The sequence below is a fragment of the Tauraco erythrolophus genome, chromosome 4 (assembly GCF_009769465.1).
Source record: "Tauraco erythrolophus isolate bTauEry1 chromosome 4, bTauEry1.pri, whole genome shotgun sequence".
Classification (NCBI taxonomy): domain Eukaryota; kingdom Metazoa; phylum Chordata; class Aves; order Musophagiformes; family Musophagidae; genus Tauraco; species Tauraco erythrolophus.
The window spans coordinates 2,007,695-2,026,334 of NC_141468.1; the positions used below are offsets into that span (position 1 = coordinate 2,007,695).

Genomic DNA, 18,640 nt, shown 5'->3' on the forward strand with positions numbered 1-18,640 from the left:
AGATAATTTTTTTTTTTTTTTCACATGCAGATCTGTATTTGATGTCGAGATGGTTCATGACTTGACGGTCTTTTCAGTTAAGGGCCCTGGAAGCTCAGTAAAAAAAGTATTACGTATATATGGCTTGAGTTTCAAAATTCAAACACAAATGAGTTGCATTGTATCACTGTACTTCCAGTGAAAACCTGCTGCATAACAAAAGCCATTTTATAACAGATTACATGCAGTTCTGCCTTACAGGAAGTTTCCAGCTGAGAGCTCAGAAGAATCTATGGTCATAAAATCGGGCTAAGAGATATTAGCAAACCCTCCTGAGGCCTGGCAGTAGAAAAAGCTCTGGTGTAAGTAAAGATCCTCCAGAATAATCAAACTGGAAAAGCTGCAGACTCATGCCTATCTTATCCACTCAAGGGAGCAGTTAGCTCTTTATGTACATGAGCACTAAATACTACAGAAGTGATACCTACACAAAGATAAACCCATCCAGAGATATTAAATAAGGACTGAGGAGTACGCTATAAATCGACATGTGAAACAGCACTGGAATAAAATACCGAAGGAAAAAATGACATATTTTCTAATATTTGTTTCTTGCAGCGTTGTAAGATTTTTTTGATTAAGGGATTGAATTTTAGAAAAAAAAATAATAATTACGCATTCTTAGAAAAAGCTGAGATCAATATTAAGTGTGCTACCTGGTTATCCTCCAGGTTGATCACCTCTAGTAGATCATGTCCCTCCAAGCCTTCTAGACTAGTGATTTTATTGCTAGACAGGTCCAGCTTGTGCAGAGCTTTCAAGCTGTCCAACCCAGTTATCTTCTCAATCTGGTTAGAGCTCTAAGAAGAAACAAAAGCATATAAACTGTTGATAAAGTTCTACGGATGGAAAAAAACCCCACACATTCCTGAGGAAGAAGAGAGTTCCCATTATTATTGAGAATCCTACTACAAATAGGCCTTTTATGCATCAGCCCCATCTTCATCTTCGGATGAAATATTACAGCTTTCCATACTGCTCAAGGGAAAAAGAATCAACTATCTTCTCATTAACTTATCTTCAACTCACCTTGAAGAGCAGTGAGAGACTACAGCAATAAAAAAAAGCTCTAGTGTCCTTTTAAAGCCGACACTTGCTAAAGGATACTCTTGTCACTATCTGACTCAAAATTTAGAAAATAGATATGCAGGTAAAATTATAGAATATATATACATAAATACATAGAATTTCCCTCTGTAATCATGGTTATATTTACACTCATGATTACAGAATAAATAAGGACAATCTTAAGGCAGAACAATACAGTATTGTTTTCTGTGGCCTAGAGGAAGTCTATAAAAATATCTCTCTAGGATACACAGGTTCATTTAATGTGTAGTAAGTGAAGGCAGACTTTATTTACTGTCAGTGACAGCATTCACAGAAATGTTAAAAAAAACCCAAACAAACCCACCTTACGCTCTGCTCTGCTCTCGTGAGACCCCACCTGGAATACTGCGTTCAGCTCTGGAGTCCCCAACACAAGAAGGACATGGAGCTGCTGGAGCGGGGCCAGAGGAGGTCACAAAAATGATCCGAGGGCTGGAGCACCTCTGCTCTGGAGACAGGCTGAGAGAGTTGGGGCTGTTCAGCCTGGAGAAGAGAAGGCTCCAGGGTGATCTTATTGCAGCCTTTCAGTACTTAAAGGGAAAAGCTACAGTAAAGGCTACAGGAAAGCTGGAGAGGGACTTTTTACAAGGGCATGTAGTGATAGGACAAGGGGTTATGGATTTGAACTGAAAGAGGGGAGATTTGGATTAGATCTAAAAAAGACATTTTTCACTCAGAGGGTGGTGAGGCACTGGAACAGGTTGCCCAGAGAAGCTGTGGATGCCCCATCCCTGGAAGTGTTCAAGGCCAGGTTGGATGGGGCTTTGTGCAACCTGGTGTAGTGGAAGGTGTCCCTGCCCATGGCAGGGGGGTTGGAACTAGATGATCTTTGAGGTCCCTTCCAACCCAAACCGTTCTGTGATTCTATGATTCCATGATTCATCTAGACTCTAACACTGAAATGACCCAAGCTTTTGAGTACTCACAACCAGCTACCATTGTTCTACGTTCCTTCCAAACGAGGTACAAACCAGAAGACCTACATTTATCAGTGGACACCAGATGGCTGCATTTCTCAGGGCCTCACAAATCACATACTCGTTTCTGCTATGAACTCCACATAAGTATAACGTGGTAGGTTCTACACTCATCTTTGTCCCACGTACCCAGATGGCCTCTCGACATGATTCTTGCTGTATAACCTTGCAAGGTATATTTTTCCATCAGCATCACCTTGTGCTGAGAGCTTAGGAGTCTCATATTCTATTAATAAATATTTAGGAACTATTGAAATAAATAAGCCAGCTGACTCTAATGTTAATCCAGTTGTCTGTCCTTGACATTTTTCTTGACTTTTAAATGTTTAATTAGGTTATTAATAGCATGGAGGCTCAGTCTTCTCTTCCTATTCTTTGTTACACAGGATAGAGCTCAGAGCTCTAGTTGCAAAATGCTCTGCAAGAGGTGCACATAAAATTCTGTGAACGAAAGGGATTTGTGTAGAGATTCTTTTTTTTTGCAAAGCATAAAATTCTTAAGAGTCCAGTTCATTAGAGCTGCACTTCTTATTTTTTTGCAAACACAAGCAGAATAAAAGGCTTTTTGGTATAGCTAGGTAGTATTTACATTTTTGAAGCGTTTCTTCCAAACTTCAGACTTTACTACTCTTTCAACCTAAAAAGCTCAAGGGAAAACGGAAAAGAAAGCTGAATCAATGGGAAGGGATGACTGCTCCCATGAAAAAATAACTGCACTTTATTCTAATGAGTAAAAGAAAATGCCACGTTAAAATCTGTCTATTTACATAATTTCCACATGACTATCTACTTGGCTAATTAAAAAAGACAAGCAGTTGTATAAATAACCACATGTAAGAACCCAAACCGAAGAACACGTTCGTATTAACAAGGTTGAGCTGTTAACACAATCTCCAAAACATCTCACAGAGCAGAAAACCATCACTAACGGAATTATTATCCGGCCTTTTAACAGACAAGGAGATCAGCACACACAGTGGTTGAGCAACTGACTGTAGTTCTCCCAGAAGAAAGCATTTAGAGAGATCTTCCTGTCAGCTTAGATTGTCATCCTCCTACAGCTCGTTTCAGAACTTCTAGACATGATTTTGTCAATCTGAGTTAATCTTACCCACTAAAAATGAGACAAAATGCAGTTTTATTGCCACTAAGGGCATAACTGGAAGCTACTGAAGGCATTATATAGCTGAAACACAAGTGTGTGTGTATATATATATATATATATATGCAGCTTTCCAGTACTTAAAGGGGGCCTACAGGAAAGCTGGAGAGGGACTTTTTACAAGGATGTGTAGTGACAGGACAAGGGGCAATGGCTTTAAATTGAAAGAGCGGAGATTTAGATTAGATCTAAAAAAGACATTTTTCACTCATAGGATGGTGAAACACTGGCACAGGTTGCCCAGAGAAGCTGTGGCTGCCCCATCCCTGGAAGTGTTCAAGGCCAGGTTGGATGGGGCTTTGGGCAATCTGGTGTAGTGGAGGGTGTCCCTGCCCATGGCAGGGGGGTTGGAACTAAATGATCTCTGAGGTCCCTTCCAACTCTAACCATTCTATGATTCTATGATTCCTTACAGAAGCCATCCCAGTAGCCTCTCTGTGGCCATACAAACCCAACACACTTAGGTATCTCGATGGAAAGTTGGCAATAAAAAGCTTCCAATCTCATTACAAGATCCTTAGAAAATCAAACAAAGATCGTTTAATAATATATCAGATTCACATATTAAACTTGACTTGTTTTCCAAAATGAATGCAGGCTTCTCAGTCCTTGCTTTTCCCTCTCCTGTCCAAGCTCACTGCTATCCCAAACACAACTTTACAAGGAAATGTACCTTAAAAAAAAAAAATCTTAATTGTTTGTATTGTGGCACTTACACAGTAACTAACTTCTTACACATCACCTAAGCAACGACAAATCCTACCCAGAGCAAACGTAAATTATCTTTAGAGAAATTCAAAACCCAGCTGGACAAGGTGCTGAGCAACCTCGACTGAAGATGGCTTTAGTTTGAGCAGGAAGCTGGACTGGATGATCTTCACAGCTCCCTTCCAACCTATATCCTTCTATCATCCTGTATTAATAAAAAACCCGTGTCCAGTATTACACACATCACTGAAAATTTGTTTTGTAATTACCTTCACATTTATTAAGGCATTAATATATTGATAAAAAACAGGCAGGAAAACAACTAGAATTGCTTTTTTCTTACCAGATCGAGTATTCTGATAGGTAAATTCTCAAGGCCATTGATTGCAGTGAGTCTGTTGTGTGACAAACTAAGATGAGTCAGACTGTGACACTTCTCCAGTCCTCTTATCTGCTCTATGTTATTAACTGTAGAGAGGTTTTTGCATTTAAGGAAAACAACCAAATGCAAAACCTTGATAATAATTAGTAGCCAAACTAGCCAATGGAGCTGAACTTCATGGTATGGGGAGCTGAATCTCAAATACTTCATGCTAAGGAGTTTAAAATCCCAGCTGCTCACACCCACCTCTATTCTGGAATTTACCACCTCCTTGTTTGACTGACACAGCTTTTTATGGGGCTGCAGGACAAGAGGCACCGATCCAGCTAGAAATATCCTCCCCACCTTTTTGGAGGGGCTTTTAACTCAGATAGTTTCTGTGACCTGGTTTACAGTGCAGCCCTTCAAGCTGGCATAACTGGGGCAGATGGCAAACCAAGAAAGCACTGGAAAGGAGGCAACAGGAGTGTGGGGAAGGAACTACTTCTGCCAGTGTCTTGTAAAACTGTGCGGTAAATCTCTGGTCTTCTCATCAGATGCATACGTGCAGGCTAAAACATAGGGGTCTTTATGCCTTTAACTGGGCACCAGTCAGGTTAGGTAGAATACAAGCACACGGCTGAGTGATCAAAGGAACACGTGATCTTTTCACATTTACAGAGTACTTACCAGGGCTCCAAACTGACCTTGACCTCCAAGCATTACACGCAAATTATCCAAGAAATAACAGACAATAGCACTATATGGGGCTATTTCACTCTAAATTATACCTCTTCTATACTGGCCATCTGTAGCGAACGGGGAGAGTGTACTTTAAATTAACATTAAACTCCAAAGCAGCAGTAAAAGTAGTTAGGATTCCTCTCAGTGAACTTCAGCATTAACTAACTACCCAGATTACTTAAACAAAGCACGTTTCCTTTGACAACAAGCTATCCCAGATCGCTCAGGACTGCAGAGGTATCTGACTCTGTACTGAAATCAGATCATTCTGATCCAGGCACCTAATTGACTGAAATTAGGGAAGAAGAATTACACTTGTATTGCAAAAGTCCAAGCTGGAACTTGAAAAAACAAGAAATATAACTGAAAAAAGTCGCCAGAACATGCAGGACACAGAGAAATGCCTTTAAGCAATCACAGAAGAAAATATTTTTCATCGACTTTAGAGAATGAACTCTTGCCTGCAAAGAGGGACAAGTGAGTTTTCATTCACTTTTCTAGTCTTACCAGGCAGTGGACAAATTATCAGGATTTTTTTCTCTGTCTGAACGAAACTGTAACCAAACAAAACCGTAAGCTTAGTCAGGGCCAACAGAACACTCTTTAATAGCTGTGACCTAACTCTGTTTTTTCCTAGCTACATTTCTACATAAAAACTTAATTTTCCATTACCCAAGTTCTACACTCACAAGCCTAGATGGGGAAGGAGCGAAGGAGAAACGAGCTGGTAAGCACTGAGTTATCTTTTCATAGGACCTTTGTCTTTGTCATCTAGAAAAGAAACCAAAACCATCCACGGGCACTGATATTTGACAGATACTCACTGATCTGCATAAAAAATGAGACTGCTTCTCTTTCAACTGAGGAGGAAAAGTTTTGGCCAGGAAAAAATATTGTTGAAGCCATAAGCATCGATATGAGGCAGCAAATTGCTCAGCACTAAATTAACAGAATCAGTTTTAGTCTTTAATGACTCACTATAATGCTTTGTCAGATATTATTGCCCAAGCTGTCTCCCTTCCTGATTTGGGCATTTTCCTCCTTGAAAACTCATTTATAATCCTGCCAGGTGTGCTTGTGTGCTCACCTGTCGGAAAAAAAGGTACAACGACCTTACCATCTGCATCATAATTCACTTAAATATGGTAAGAAATGGTTAGTTACTGTCAACAAGAAACGCAAGCCAAACGTTTCCGCTACTGCAAGATATTTAATATGGTTATTTTCATTTACGATTACAAAGAACAGCTTGTTTTGTCTGGCATGCCTTCGGCAAGGAGCGCTTGACACGGGTTAGGAACAGCGCCACTTTGCTATTCTAAATTCTGCACTGCTACATTCTGCACTCGTGTCCTTCTATTTCAGAGAGCCGACTTGCAGCTGTATGCACGAAACAGTTTTTCTCCCCATTTCAACGGCATCTCCACTGACAAATGAAGGAATGGAAGACAGCACGCTGCTGCATTGAAACCGAAGGAAAAAACACCGATCCAGATCCGCGATACAAATCTCTGATCTTTTTTCCTTTTCATTTCGCTGTACGGTTTTCGCGAGGGAAAATTAGAATTGCAAAGGGATGGTGTCTCAATGGCATTTTCTGACAAGAATCGTGTCACCTGCACACCCTGTAAAACGTGTGAATAGCGTAACCTGGGTGCCCTGCAAATGCTTTATCTGCTCCTACACGAAAAAGGCATTGTATTAATGCCGTTTGGTAATGGGCTACTCCGAGGACAAGAGACAGGGAAAAAACTGCAACAGCCTGCTGTCTTCTCCTTTTCAGAGAGAAGAAAAATGGAGATACAATTTATGAAGCAAAGAGGAAAGGTTCACAAGCCCTCAGGAAGCAATTTGAACATGAAACTCCAGAAGATCTTTCAGAAAAGCAGAGGAGAATCTTTAGGCAGACTAAGAGTACTACAGACAGCCTTGAAGAAGTTAAGCAACGAAGAAACTTCATCTGCAGGATTGTGTTAATCCGATTTCTGCCAGAACAGTGTTTCTAATCCCACCAACTGGGTACCACAGTGAGACCGTGGAAGGTGTGTAGCAGAACATCTTCGCTGTCTGCTTCCCTCAGCATACTCCAGGCAGTTTTCTCTCACTTACAGATTCCCTTCATTGTCGTTAAACGGCCTCGTCCTCCACAAAGTCGTTACAGTCCCTGCGTAATTAGCTGTGTCTAAGACTAAACAACACGCACCTCGACAGGGAGCTTAGTGTTCCAAGCTGATTTCCTATTAACCTTTCTTATACAAAAATACTGGGATTATTTAGTACCTCTGCCGTGCAAAGACAGTGTGACACGTCACTTTTTCAGTTTTACATGATGCAAAGTAGAGGCTTTTTTGTGTTTCTCTAGCAGGCTAATACCTTACACGTACCTACAAGCACCTTTAGCACCAGGCATGCTTAAGGAAATTAAGATCAGGTTCACCGCCAGAATTACAGTGTTTAATCTTGCTTCTAAAGACAAAACTTACTTGAAGGAGAAATGCAAAGAAAACAGACTTCAAGCAAAGAGCTGTTCAGACAGCAAACAAGCAACTTTTCTCCCATTCAAGTTTCCATAAAGGATACAATCCAGCAAGAGTTTAGTAAGTGACTGGTATGCTGACAAATCTTGCATTTTAGATATTTGATTGTAGGAAAAATCTACTTCCTAAAGAAAAAAGGAGACAGAAAGTTACTTTTTTTTTTTCTTCAGCACTTACAGCTGTCTTGTGAAACTAAACAACTGTTACATTAAACTTGCGATCAAGGGTGTGGATGAAATAAGATTATTAATATTAAGACATAAACAGAAAGTTGTTTTTTTTTAATGACACATAGAATTCACATTTTGGGAACTTCCAAAACTATACTTTCTCCCAACAACATTATCATTAATGGTCCTGTACTTATGCACACATATTAAAAAACTAACGGAGAAGGCAGAGAAATACATAAAGGTCACATTTCAAAACAACCTCCTGGATTTTATAACCCAAAGTGGACATCAAGGAAACAACAGCAAAGGGAAGACCAGCACATGGCTACGTTTTAAGTACCTGTTTCACAACACCAACCAGCACCAGTCAATTTGACAGGTAGGAACCGATCCCACTAAAGGTCTGAGGAATTCCACAAGTAAGGAAAAAAATTCTGGCTGTATTTACCTCTGGCTAGAACAGTTAGCTGTACACCTTCCCATGGCGTGCCAGGGTTCAGAGTGTGAAAGAAAATAAAAGACTGAAACGTGCATTGTAAAATAACCAAACATTTGGAAAAGCTATTAAAATGTCAAATGAGGTAAGAAATAAGAATAAGGCATAAAAAGTCACTTTTGCACATGTACAAATACCACGTCTAAATTAGATTTAGAAAACCGTTTTGAATTTAAACCTAAAAAATGCATTTTTTGCAACTTACCTTGAGATTTTTAGGTGGTTTAAAACTGAAATATGTGGTCAATTCATTGTTGGAAGCATTCAGTTCTAGTAAGTAAGGCATGTGACTGATACAAGAAAGATCTAGTAACAAAACAAAATGTCAAATCCTGCACATGAATGCATAGGCAAATGCAGAGATCATCATGTCAAAACATGATAATTACATTCAATGGCAATCAAGAATCAATTTGTAGTTACACATTCAGAAAGCAACGTTTGAAATGCAGAAATCAGATCTATTAACACCTTCTAGTAGGAAAAAAGATAGTTTCTAAACCACGAAGAATAAATATGCAGGCTCTACATTAAACTTCCATTATGTCAACTGATTTGCCTGAAAGTCAGAATATAGTTTTATATTCTAGCTACCTCTGTAACAACAGAGAGACTGCCTGTGTCCTACGTTATTAACGAGTGGAGAAAAGTATTTAGGCCACTACTGAAGACTAAAGGACTAGTTGCTATGGAAAAGTCTCTGCTCTGTTCAGACCTAGCCTTCACAGACAAACTGTTAGTAAAATGAACACAGAGAAGTGCCACCTTACAAAAGTGCTGCTATTATTGGACTCCAGCACCTCAAGTGACATGAACTCGAAAGAAATAATGCAACAGGCTGCCAGCACAGCTCATTCCTTTCTCTGTTAAATTAAAAAATGAGTTGACGAGTGTGAGGGGGGAGAAGGAATAGAAGATGATGGAGTTTACCTCAGTCTCCATTTGTTACCTTCTAAATTCAGGATATAATTGGTGACGTTTTGTCATCAATGGAAAACCTTGACGAAGGAAAGCCCAAGGCTGGGAAAACTGTACCAGACATAACTTTAAATATTATGACATCTGCATGTGTAAAATCTCAACCTTAACCTTGTATTGACATGCTTGCTTGCATTTTATCTTTGGGTAATAAACTGGACAATAATCTCCATGTTCCCACTGAGAAGCATATGCTGGGGCAGCTGTCTGAGCAGTCCACACACCATTCCCAAGAAGGTCTAGCCACTGTCTCAGACTGTAGAGCTGGAGTAGTTACGCCATTAAAATGTAGACCAAGCTCTGGGATATTAAAGCTACATGGTACAGTGCATTTCTCATCTTAAATGATTTCACAACCCAAGAATTTACTAGTGTATTTACTACATACCATTAATTTTATTATATGAAAGTTCCAGTTTCTGTAGGTGAATGTATCTGGAGAGAATGTTAATGTCACTTAACTCACGACCCTGGAAAAATAAAGCAAAGAGACTTTAATAACTAGCTGTATAACCTCAGCCACTCTCCCAAGAGATACGCAGTAGCAGGAGACATTGAAGAGGTGCCCCAAGGTCCCTCCAGCTGGATCTGTCAGAGCAGGATGACATATACAGAAAGTGATGTTAGACCTGCAGACCAGCCACGAGTGGAGAAAATGTCAAAAGACAGCTTGAAAACACAACCAGGAGAGATAGCTGTAGCTAGGAAAAATGCCAGAAAAACAAGGCTGCATAGAAAAGGCAGCAGCAGCAAGTAATTTTTAAAAAGACACACCATTTTACCTTTCTGAAGTGACAACAAATGCAGCATTCTCAGGTGCTTAGCATGTTCCTCTATTTTTTTTCTCCAGCTGGCTGAAGCAGGAAGATACATTTTCACACCCGAAAAATGGGTAAGGAAAAAATCTTACTGCTGCTGCTGCTAAGTGAAAAAACCAACACCGGTACAGCAGTTGTCAGCAGGAGCCATGCTGTGTCTTGTCAAAAGTCCCATGTACATGAAATGGCATTGACAGGTAGAGACAAAAATCTGCCTCTTGAATTTTTTTTTTTGCTAGAGCAACTATTTGATGTTAAAAAGGGGAAACCTTTGAGTGAGAAGCACTTTACAATGCTGTTCTTTGCTTATACTTACTGGAAGTGACAGGTTAAGATAAACGTATTCAGTACCAGGAGCTGAGCGCCCCAGCTTGTGGAGTCCCTCAGCCACGGTGTCTTCATCCAACACTCCATCAAGCTGACCCTATAAAATACCAGAAAGGGGGACAGGGAGAGGAATGGATTAAGGGGAGATTTATGAAATGAAATTCCACACTTGGTAGAACCTGGGGGCTGCCTGGGATGCAACTGGGAACGGTTTAATAAAAGTCTTCAATCAAACACAGCTTTCAGTGCTCCATCACCCTGCTAAGGCACTACACATGAGGAAAAATTATGAATACAGCCCTCGAAACAGATAAATGGAAACATGCCACGTACTAGCCCTATACATTTAAAAAGGTTCAAAGCTTTTTGTTGGGAATTTTTTTTTTAAATGCATAGCTCTAAACCAGACCTGTTTCCAGAGAAGTTGAGCCATGAAATTCACATTGATTATGGATGTTAACATCTCAGCAAATCAGCACTAACATAACCCCAGCGTTGCACCCCAATATGCACATTATTGGAGGCCCTTTAAATTCGTTCAGCTTGAGCAGGTAGCGCTGCTCTTCAGAGAACAATCTTTGCCAAAGAGGGTACTTGACAGATGGCACTAATGAACCACCGCGTAGGTTTAATGAGAAAATAAGCCAATGGCTTGTGAAATTCCTATAAGCTTGGAGAAGTCACACAACAATCGCTAATCTAGGCACCAAAATAAATAATGTTTCAAATGGTAACAATCTAAATCATAGCACCTACATATTATAGCAATGGAGACTATACATGCGTTTCCAGTAGGTGAAAATATGAGTTGATTACGCTGTGGCAGTGGGCACTTTAGAGCCCAGCAGAGCAGGGAGAAAAAAATCACTTGGTTCCAGGGGCTTACTGAATATCAGAGCTGGGCATATAAACAGGAAAGGGGTTTAATTTGGCCATCCATACACCACTTTATCCTTAGTCTTTACACAGCAAGGAGAGAAAGGGGCAATCCAGAACTATCCTGGACACTACGGGGATGGAAGGGACCCTAAAAAAAGGCAGCAATGCGAGATGAGGGGAAACAGACCAAACCAGCCCTTCTCCTCTTTGGGGAATTGAGAAATCACCATCTGGTGCCCCCGTTGACTCTCCCATCTTTCCCCCACAACTACACTGAGTGATACTGGGGGGGGAGACAGGGCTCTTTTTTCCCCCGAACAACCCCTCCTCAAACAGCGGGGGGAGGGGGGCACTGAGCTGAACCTTTGCGTGCTGCGACTCCTCTTCCTCTTCCTCACCGGCCTTCTGCTGATCTTCGTCAGGCCGGCTGGGCTGCGGCTGCCGCAGGCTGGGCCTGTCCCGGGGCAGCTCCCCGGGGATGCCCTGCTGCAGGGACCCGCGAGAAGCGGGAAGCGGCTCAGCGAGGCCGCCCTCTCCCCTCTCCTCCTCGCCCCCCGCCATATTAAGGAGCGAGGAGGCGGAGGGAGCTGCACCCCAGCACCGTCACCCCGCCGAGCGGGCCGCCACCATCTTGTTGGCTTTCCCGTTGCCGTGGAGACGGGCGGAGCGCCGCGCCCCCTGCGGGGCCGGGATTCGCGCCCTCCAGCCGGCCAGCCAATAGGAACGCGGCAGCGGCGCGGGGCACGATGGGAGGTGTAGTCCGCCTCGCAGGCGGGGCGTCTGCGCGTTCCGGCCGGGACGCTCCGCCAGTGAACGCTGAGTGAGAAACGTTCTTTGCAGCCGGCATCCGGCCACATCGCCCTCCGCCAGAACGGGCCCTGCGCAAGATGGTGCCTTTGCTCAGCGGCGCTGGAACAAGACGCCCATCCGGCACACGGTGCAGCCATCCCGGCACACACTGCACCCATCCCAGCACACTGCACCCATCCCGGCACACGCTGCACCCGTCCCGGCACACTGCACCCATCCCGGCACACTGCACCCATCCCGGCACACTGCACCCATCCCGGCACACACTGCACCCATCCCAGCACACTGCACCCATCCCGGCACACGCTGCACCCGTCCCGGCACACGCTGCACCCATCCCGGCACACACTGCACCCATCCTGGCACAGGGTGCACCCATCCCGGCTCAGGGTGCACCCATCCCGGCACAGGGTGCACCCATCCCGGCAAACGGTCCACCCATCCCGGCAAACGGTCCACCCATCCCAGCACACACTGCACCCATCTCGGCACACACTGCACCCGTCCCGGCACACACTGCACCCGTCCCGGCACACGGTGCACCCATCCTGGCACACGGTGCACCCATCCCGGCACAGGGTGCACCCGTCCCGGCACACGGTGCACCCATCCTGGCACACGGTGCACCCATCCCGGCACATACTGCACCCATCTCAGCACACACTGCGCCCATCCGGCACACACTGCACCCATCCTGACACACAGTTCACCCATCCCGGCACACACTGCACCCATCCCAGCACACACTGCACCCAACCGGCACACTGCACCCATCCCAGCACACACTGCACCCATCCGGCACACACTGCACCCATCCGGCACACACTGCACCCATCCCAGCACACACGGCACCCATCCGGCACACTGCACCCATCCCAGCACTTGGTGCACCCATCCCAGCACATGGTGCACCCATCCCAGCACATGGTGCACCCATCCTGGTACACACTGCACCCATCCTGGCCTCTCATTTTAGGCCTCTCCTGTTCCTGGTCCATCATCTACCCTTGTTACATTACCGACCATGGTAAAATGAAAAAGTAAGGCCGGAAAATAAAGGAGGGCGGAAGAGAAGAGCTGCTGGGATGTCTCCAAACACAGGTCCCTGCAAGATAAACACAGGGAGAGCACTGCTTCTCGTGGGAAAGCAATGAAATATTGGGCATGGGGCATTTCTAGTGATTGCAGAGGGTCTCCAGCACGGGTCGTGACAGCCAGGTGAGCCTTGAGAGCCTTGTAGTTCTGGGTTTCACTGTCACATCCCTGCCTTCTCCATGTTCATCTAATGACACTCCTCTTTGACAGCAGTGGCTATTGCCTAAGGAAAAAATAAAGAGAGGAAGACATAAAATCTCCTTATAGACATTATCCACTGACTTTTATCTTTGTGCTTCAGGGAAACATTATGATAACTGCAATAAAGCTACCCCAAATTACCTTCCTTCGTTATCTCACTGGCCATAAATGTGAAAACCCTTAGTGAGATTTACTCCTTTTCCACTAAGCAGCCCATGCCTCCTCCCACCACCCTCTGGGCACAGAGGCTGCCCTGCAAAGGCTCTTCTCCAGATGGTGCATCTCTAGGACTGTGTTCAGCAAAGGAATGGCTGGAGAGCTCGGGAAAAGATGGAAAATCCTGAAAGAGAAAGAGGGTTCTTATCTGGGAGTATATTTTGCGAGGCTTTGGGATTTGTTGTGGTCTAGGAGAACAATTTCTGAATCATCAGAGGTACGAAGCCAAAGAGTTGCTGCTTGAAGACAGCAGCTACTTGCTCTTTGTAGAGCTGGTGTAGCAGTTTCAAGCTTTCGTGGTGGCTTGAGATATTCTCTTTCTTAAAACCATACTGGTTTATAGTCTGCATCCGCAGATTTCGCCTTCTGCGAACAGGGAATGTCACTTTTTGATGTGAACCCTGTGCTCCCCAACTGCAGGATTATCAGCACCTGCTTCTCTCCTGCCACGGAACTCCCTGTGACCACAGGACACGGTTGTCAGCCACCACGTGCCCTCCTGGCAGCCCAACGCCACCGTGCATGGGTGAAACGACTGCTGCCCGTCCCCACCACGCACCTGCGGTGCCCAGTCACACACTGGGCTGCCAACCATCGCCAGTGCTCATTGCAAACCCGCAACGCCGGCTGCTCCGTGGAGCCTTGCGCTGCACGAACCGCTTTGAGACAGAATCCTGTGTGTGAAACAGGAGGAAACGGGACAGTCCTGCTGTCTCTTTCGACTGGCATGGGGGGTTTCTTACTGTGCCTCCCACGTTTTGAAACAGAGGGCAACTGGGTCACCCCCAAAGGAAGTGGCACACTCTTAAAGCCAACCAAGTTGCAGAAACATGTATCTTCAGCTGAGGCTTGTTCAAAGGATGTTAAAGGGCTTCAACCTATCTGCACGCTGGGCAAGCTTTGTGCCATGGAAAAGCGAGAAAGTTTGAGACAGAAAAAAACCCACAGAGAACCTTTCATTCCAGATCACAACTTTGGCTGAGTCGGACATCCTGCAACTGCACAAGGAGGAGCACCCTGCCTACTGAGACAGGTTGCTACTACAGCGAGAAACACCTACAGCAGAAGAGCCCTACCAGGACCTGGTACTGCTCCTGCGGCTTTACTGTCGCCCAACTAATGGCTGGTGGAGAGTCAGAGCATTCTTTCTGGGCTGCATCCAGAGCAGCGTGGGCAGCAGGGCGAGGGAAGGGATTCTGCCCCTCTGCTCTGCTCTCGTGAGACCCCCCCTGCAGTGCTGCGTTCAGCTCTGGAGTCCCCAACACAAGAAGGACATGGAGCTGCTGGAGTGGGCCCAGAGGAGGCCACGAAGATGATGCGAGGGCTGGAGCACCTCTGCTCTGGAGACAGGCTGAGAGACTTGGGGCTGTTCAGCCTGGAGAAGAGAAGGCTCCAGGGAGACCTTCCAGCAGCCTTCCAGTACCTAAAGTGGCTACAAGAAAGCCAGAGAGGGACTTTGGACAAGGGCAGGTAGTGACAGGACACGGGGCAATGGCTTTAAACTGAAAAGAGGGGAGATTTAGATTAGAGATAGGAAAGAAATTCTTCACTCAGAGGGTGGTGAGGCACTGGCACAGGTTGCCCAGAGAAGCTGTGGCTGCCCAATCCTTGGAAGTGTTCAAGGCCAGGTTGGATGGGGCTTTGAGCAACCTCATGTAGTGGAGGGTTTCCCTGCTCATGGCAGGGGGGCTGGAACTAGATGATCTTTGAGGTCCCTTCCAACCCAAACCGTTCTATGATTCTGTGACTTGGAGCCTTGTGACTGCTCCGGAGGCTCCATCATCTGTGGTGGGTGGCAGTGACCAAGTGCAGATACTGCCTGGTAGAACTCCCCCCTGCCAGTTTGTGGGGTACATGGGGTGTGTGGTAGGACAAAGACCACCACTGCAGCCATGGCTGTGGCTGGGCTTAAATCCCTTTGCATGCACATCCATATATGTCTTTTTTTGGGGGTGCAGTGCTCTGCCTTTGCAACCTGGAAGCGAGCCAAACACCTTGCTGTTCCCTAGACTCTGCGCGGGCAGGTTAGCATTGAACGAGTGGCGAGCAGATGGGTGGCATGAAGGCAGCTGAGATGTTCAGATTAACATGCAGGTGGTTTATGGAAGATACTTGCCCGAGATCCAAGCTCTCCAAGAGGCAAAGGCCACACGTAATCAAATTAATAGCTCGCTGGGCAGCTTGTCCATGTAAGATGGGGCTGGAGATTTCACGGGAACAGATGATAGGAAAAAAGGCAGGTCCAAATACAGTTTACATGGATTGCCACCGAGCTTGGAGCACAGCCAGCAGGGCTAATGAGTTCTCTGCATGCAAGAGTCCCGGAGTTTATTTCCTACCATCTGTAAAACGCCTGCCCTTCCACTGGGATTTGTGATGATTCAGACAGGAGAAGGGATTATTAAAACCTCAGAAACACACTTGTCCTCCCTCCCTGTCGCCTCCCCACCCCATCTGTTTGGCTTGGCAGTGCAGGGACCGGCTGCCTGCTCATGCACTCCGAGATGAAATGGCTCCTTTAAGACCCCTCTCCATGGGGGAATGGCAACTGGAGCGAAATGAGCCTTAAGTGTTTTGGGCTGGAGACAAATTGTTCCGGAATGGGGCCATTAAAAAAACAAAGCAGGCTTGAGGAAACAAAATGCCTAGGTGGTAATGGGGATTTTAGTGGATGCAGAAAACAGTTGGGGTGGTGGGAAATGTCACCCTAGACCTTCTTCTTCCAGTGCCACCATCCCTGGTCCAGCACAGCACATCCAGCCTGAGGGATTACCTGGGACATGTTCTTCCAAAGGACGAAAATTGAGCTCTTTTTTCTGCAGAAATCACAGTGCAGATTACACGCTGACAGCCAAGCGTGGCCATCCTGAAGGGCCGACAGCTGTCTGTCCGTCTTCCTCTGGGACCTGTGTTGGGTTTTATGCCTTGTCAACGATTTGTCCACATCCCTCTGCCTTGTCCCCCAGCAGCTGCTGTCACTTTTTAGCTCCAGCTTCTCCATGGTCCTGTGTGGTTAGCATTTCTTGACAGGGTTCAGTGTTCCCACTCCCTGGGATGTGGGAGCATCCCACATGACCACTCACCACCGCGGGGCAAGCACATGCCAGACCCCGCTCTTCACCTCATCATGTGGGTAGCATTGAGGGGGCGGTGGTGGGTGCTGGGGCACATGGTGGTCTCAGCCTCCAGGGAAAGGGCTGTGCTTGTATCTTCATGCAGCTCATCCACAAGCTGTCTGATTCCTTTGGTGCCTGTCCTGCTCTTACTCAACCTTCCCCTCCTCCATGTCCTCCACATGGCAAGGGTGACCCCTCCATGAGAGATGGTGGCTGTGTGCCCATGGGTGTCTTGGTGTCCTCCCATCCAACCTCTCTGCATTCTGTAATGCGGACTCTCTAGATCCACTAAAGGGAGGGAGGAGGATGGCACAAGAGGTCATTTCTCATTGCCCAGAGGTTTGGGGAAATCTACTCACGTTTAAGGAGTCATTAAAAACTCAGGAGCTCTTCAAAGAGTGTCCTTCTTCTGTAATCAGCTGGGAAAGAGCTAATCATGCAGATGAGAGACTTTTACAGTTCCCCTAAACGCCTGGGCTTCTCTTCTGAGTGATTAATGAGCAGCAGCTGAGTGATTCACAGCCTCCTCCAACACGTGTCTGCTCTTCATGGGAGAAGGGGGATTTCTGGATGCACCAAGGAGAGGTAAATCTTCTAGGCCAATGTTTGATCTGGGGAAGGAGAACAGCTGTCTGGTAGCCAGGAGAGAAAGAGAAAGGACAACCCACATCACTGCCAGCCTGGCCCAGTGAAGATCAGTGGTTTGAGATAGCTTCAGTCCCCAAAATGCATCAGAAAGAGCCCTCACTACACTCAGCTTCTCAAGCTGAAAGCTCAAAGGAGGGGATGGAGTAGTTGAGGCAGGTGCGAAGTGACCCCAGTTGTGCTAACGAAGGAAAACTCCTTAATCTGCTGTTCCCTCACTGCCGGAGGGGCTGATGTGGCACAGAGGGCGAGATGCTCCCCCAGACACTCAAGCTCACGTTGCATTTCTAATGGTGCTTGGCTGTGGTGTGAAGTGTTCCCCAAATTCTCCTGGCTCTAGAACAGCAAACAATGAACAGAGCGTTAAAAAAAACAGAAAAAAACCCCAGAGCCTCCCAAATCCCAGCCGCATGCAGAGCAGATTCAGAGGCAGCCGTGGCACTCGGATAGCTCTTCCCGCTCACAAAAACCCCACGCAAATTCACGCAGTGGTTCACCACGAAGCACCGAGCAATAAAAAGACCCAGCTGGGTGTAGGGAGGAAGAGGAAACCTGGAATTCAGGAAGAGAAGCGAGGTATAAAACAGGCTGCGTGCTGCTCAAATCACGCTTAACCCAGCTTGGCAGATCCCGTTTTTTGTGGTGATGGGGCAGAGGTGTGAGACCATTTGACACCTTCCCTTCAGCTTATCCCTATGGCTGTTCCTGGTCTTCAGCCTGCTGTGACCACAGCCAAACTCCTTAAATCTGATTCTGTTCCCTGCAGCCAGTGGCTTGGGTTTAATCACTTCCCCTTGGTCTTCGTGTGTTTTCTTGCTGCATCTCCCTGAACTTTTCCAGCGGGGACTTGCACGGGGGAGGGGGGTGTGTGTGTCACATTAGAGCTGGCTGCCTTGAATTTAGAGAAGTCCCCATGTGGGGATGGCTGCCAGCACCCTGCATGAGCAATGTCTTAAGTGTCTTAGACAAGGGGTCAGAGGGGCTTGGGGAAGCCCACAGAATCACAGAAGGGTTTGGGCTGGAAGGATGTTCAAGATCATCTAGTTCCAACTCCCCTCCTACAGGCAGGGACACCTTCCACTAGACCAGGTTGCTTAAAGGCTCATCCAACCTGGCCTTGAACACCTCCAGGGATGGGGCAACCACAGCTTCTCTGGGTAACCTGTTCCAGTGCCTCACCACTCTCATTGTAAAAAATTTCTTCTTTAGATCTAATCTAAATCTCCCCTCTTTCAGTTTAAAGCCATT

At 45.9% G+C, this 18,640-nt stretch overlaps 1 protein-coding gene across 1 annotated transcript in view; it reads right to left on the reverse strand.

Annotated features, from left to right (window-relative positions):
- Positions 1-11,870, reverse strand: part of LRGUK (leucine rich repeats and guanylate kinase domain containing) — a 42,690-nt gene extending 30,820 nt beyond the window's left edge. Inside the window, exons 1-7 of the mRNA XM_086609853.1 lie at positions 11,673-11,870; positions 10,420-10,521; positions 9,674-9,755; positions 8,513-8,613; positions 7,682-7,763; positions 4,340-4,464; positions 696-839 (exon numbers count right to left, since the gene is read on the reverse strand). Coding sequence (XP_086465979.1) covers positions 696-839; positions 4,340-4,464; positions 7,682-7,763; positions 8,513-8,613; positions 9,674-9,755; positions 10,420-10,521; positions 11,673-11,870 — 834 coding nt within the window. The remainder of the gene's footprint in view (positions 1-695; positions 840-4,339; positions 4,465-7,681; positions 7,764-8,512; positions 8,614-9,673; positions 9,756-10,419; positions 10,522-11,672) is intronic.
- Positions 11,871-18,640: the final 6,770 nt, after the last annotated feature.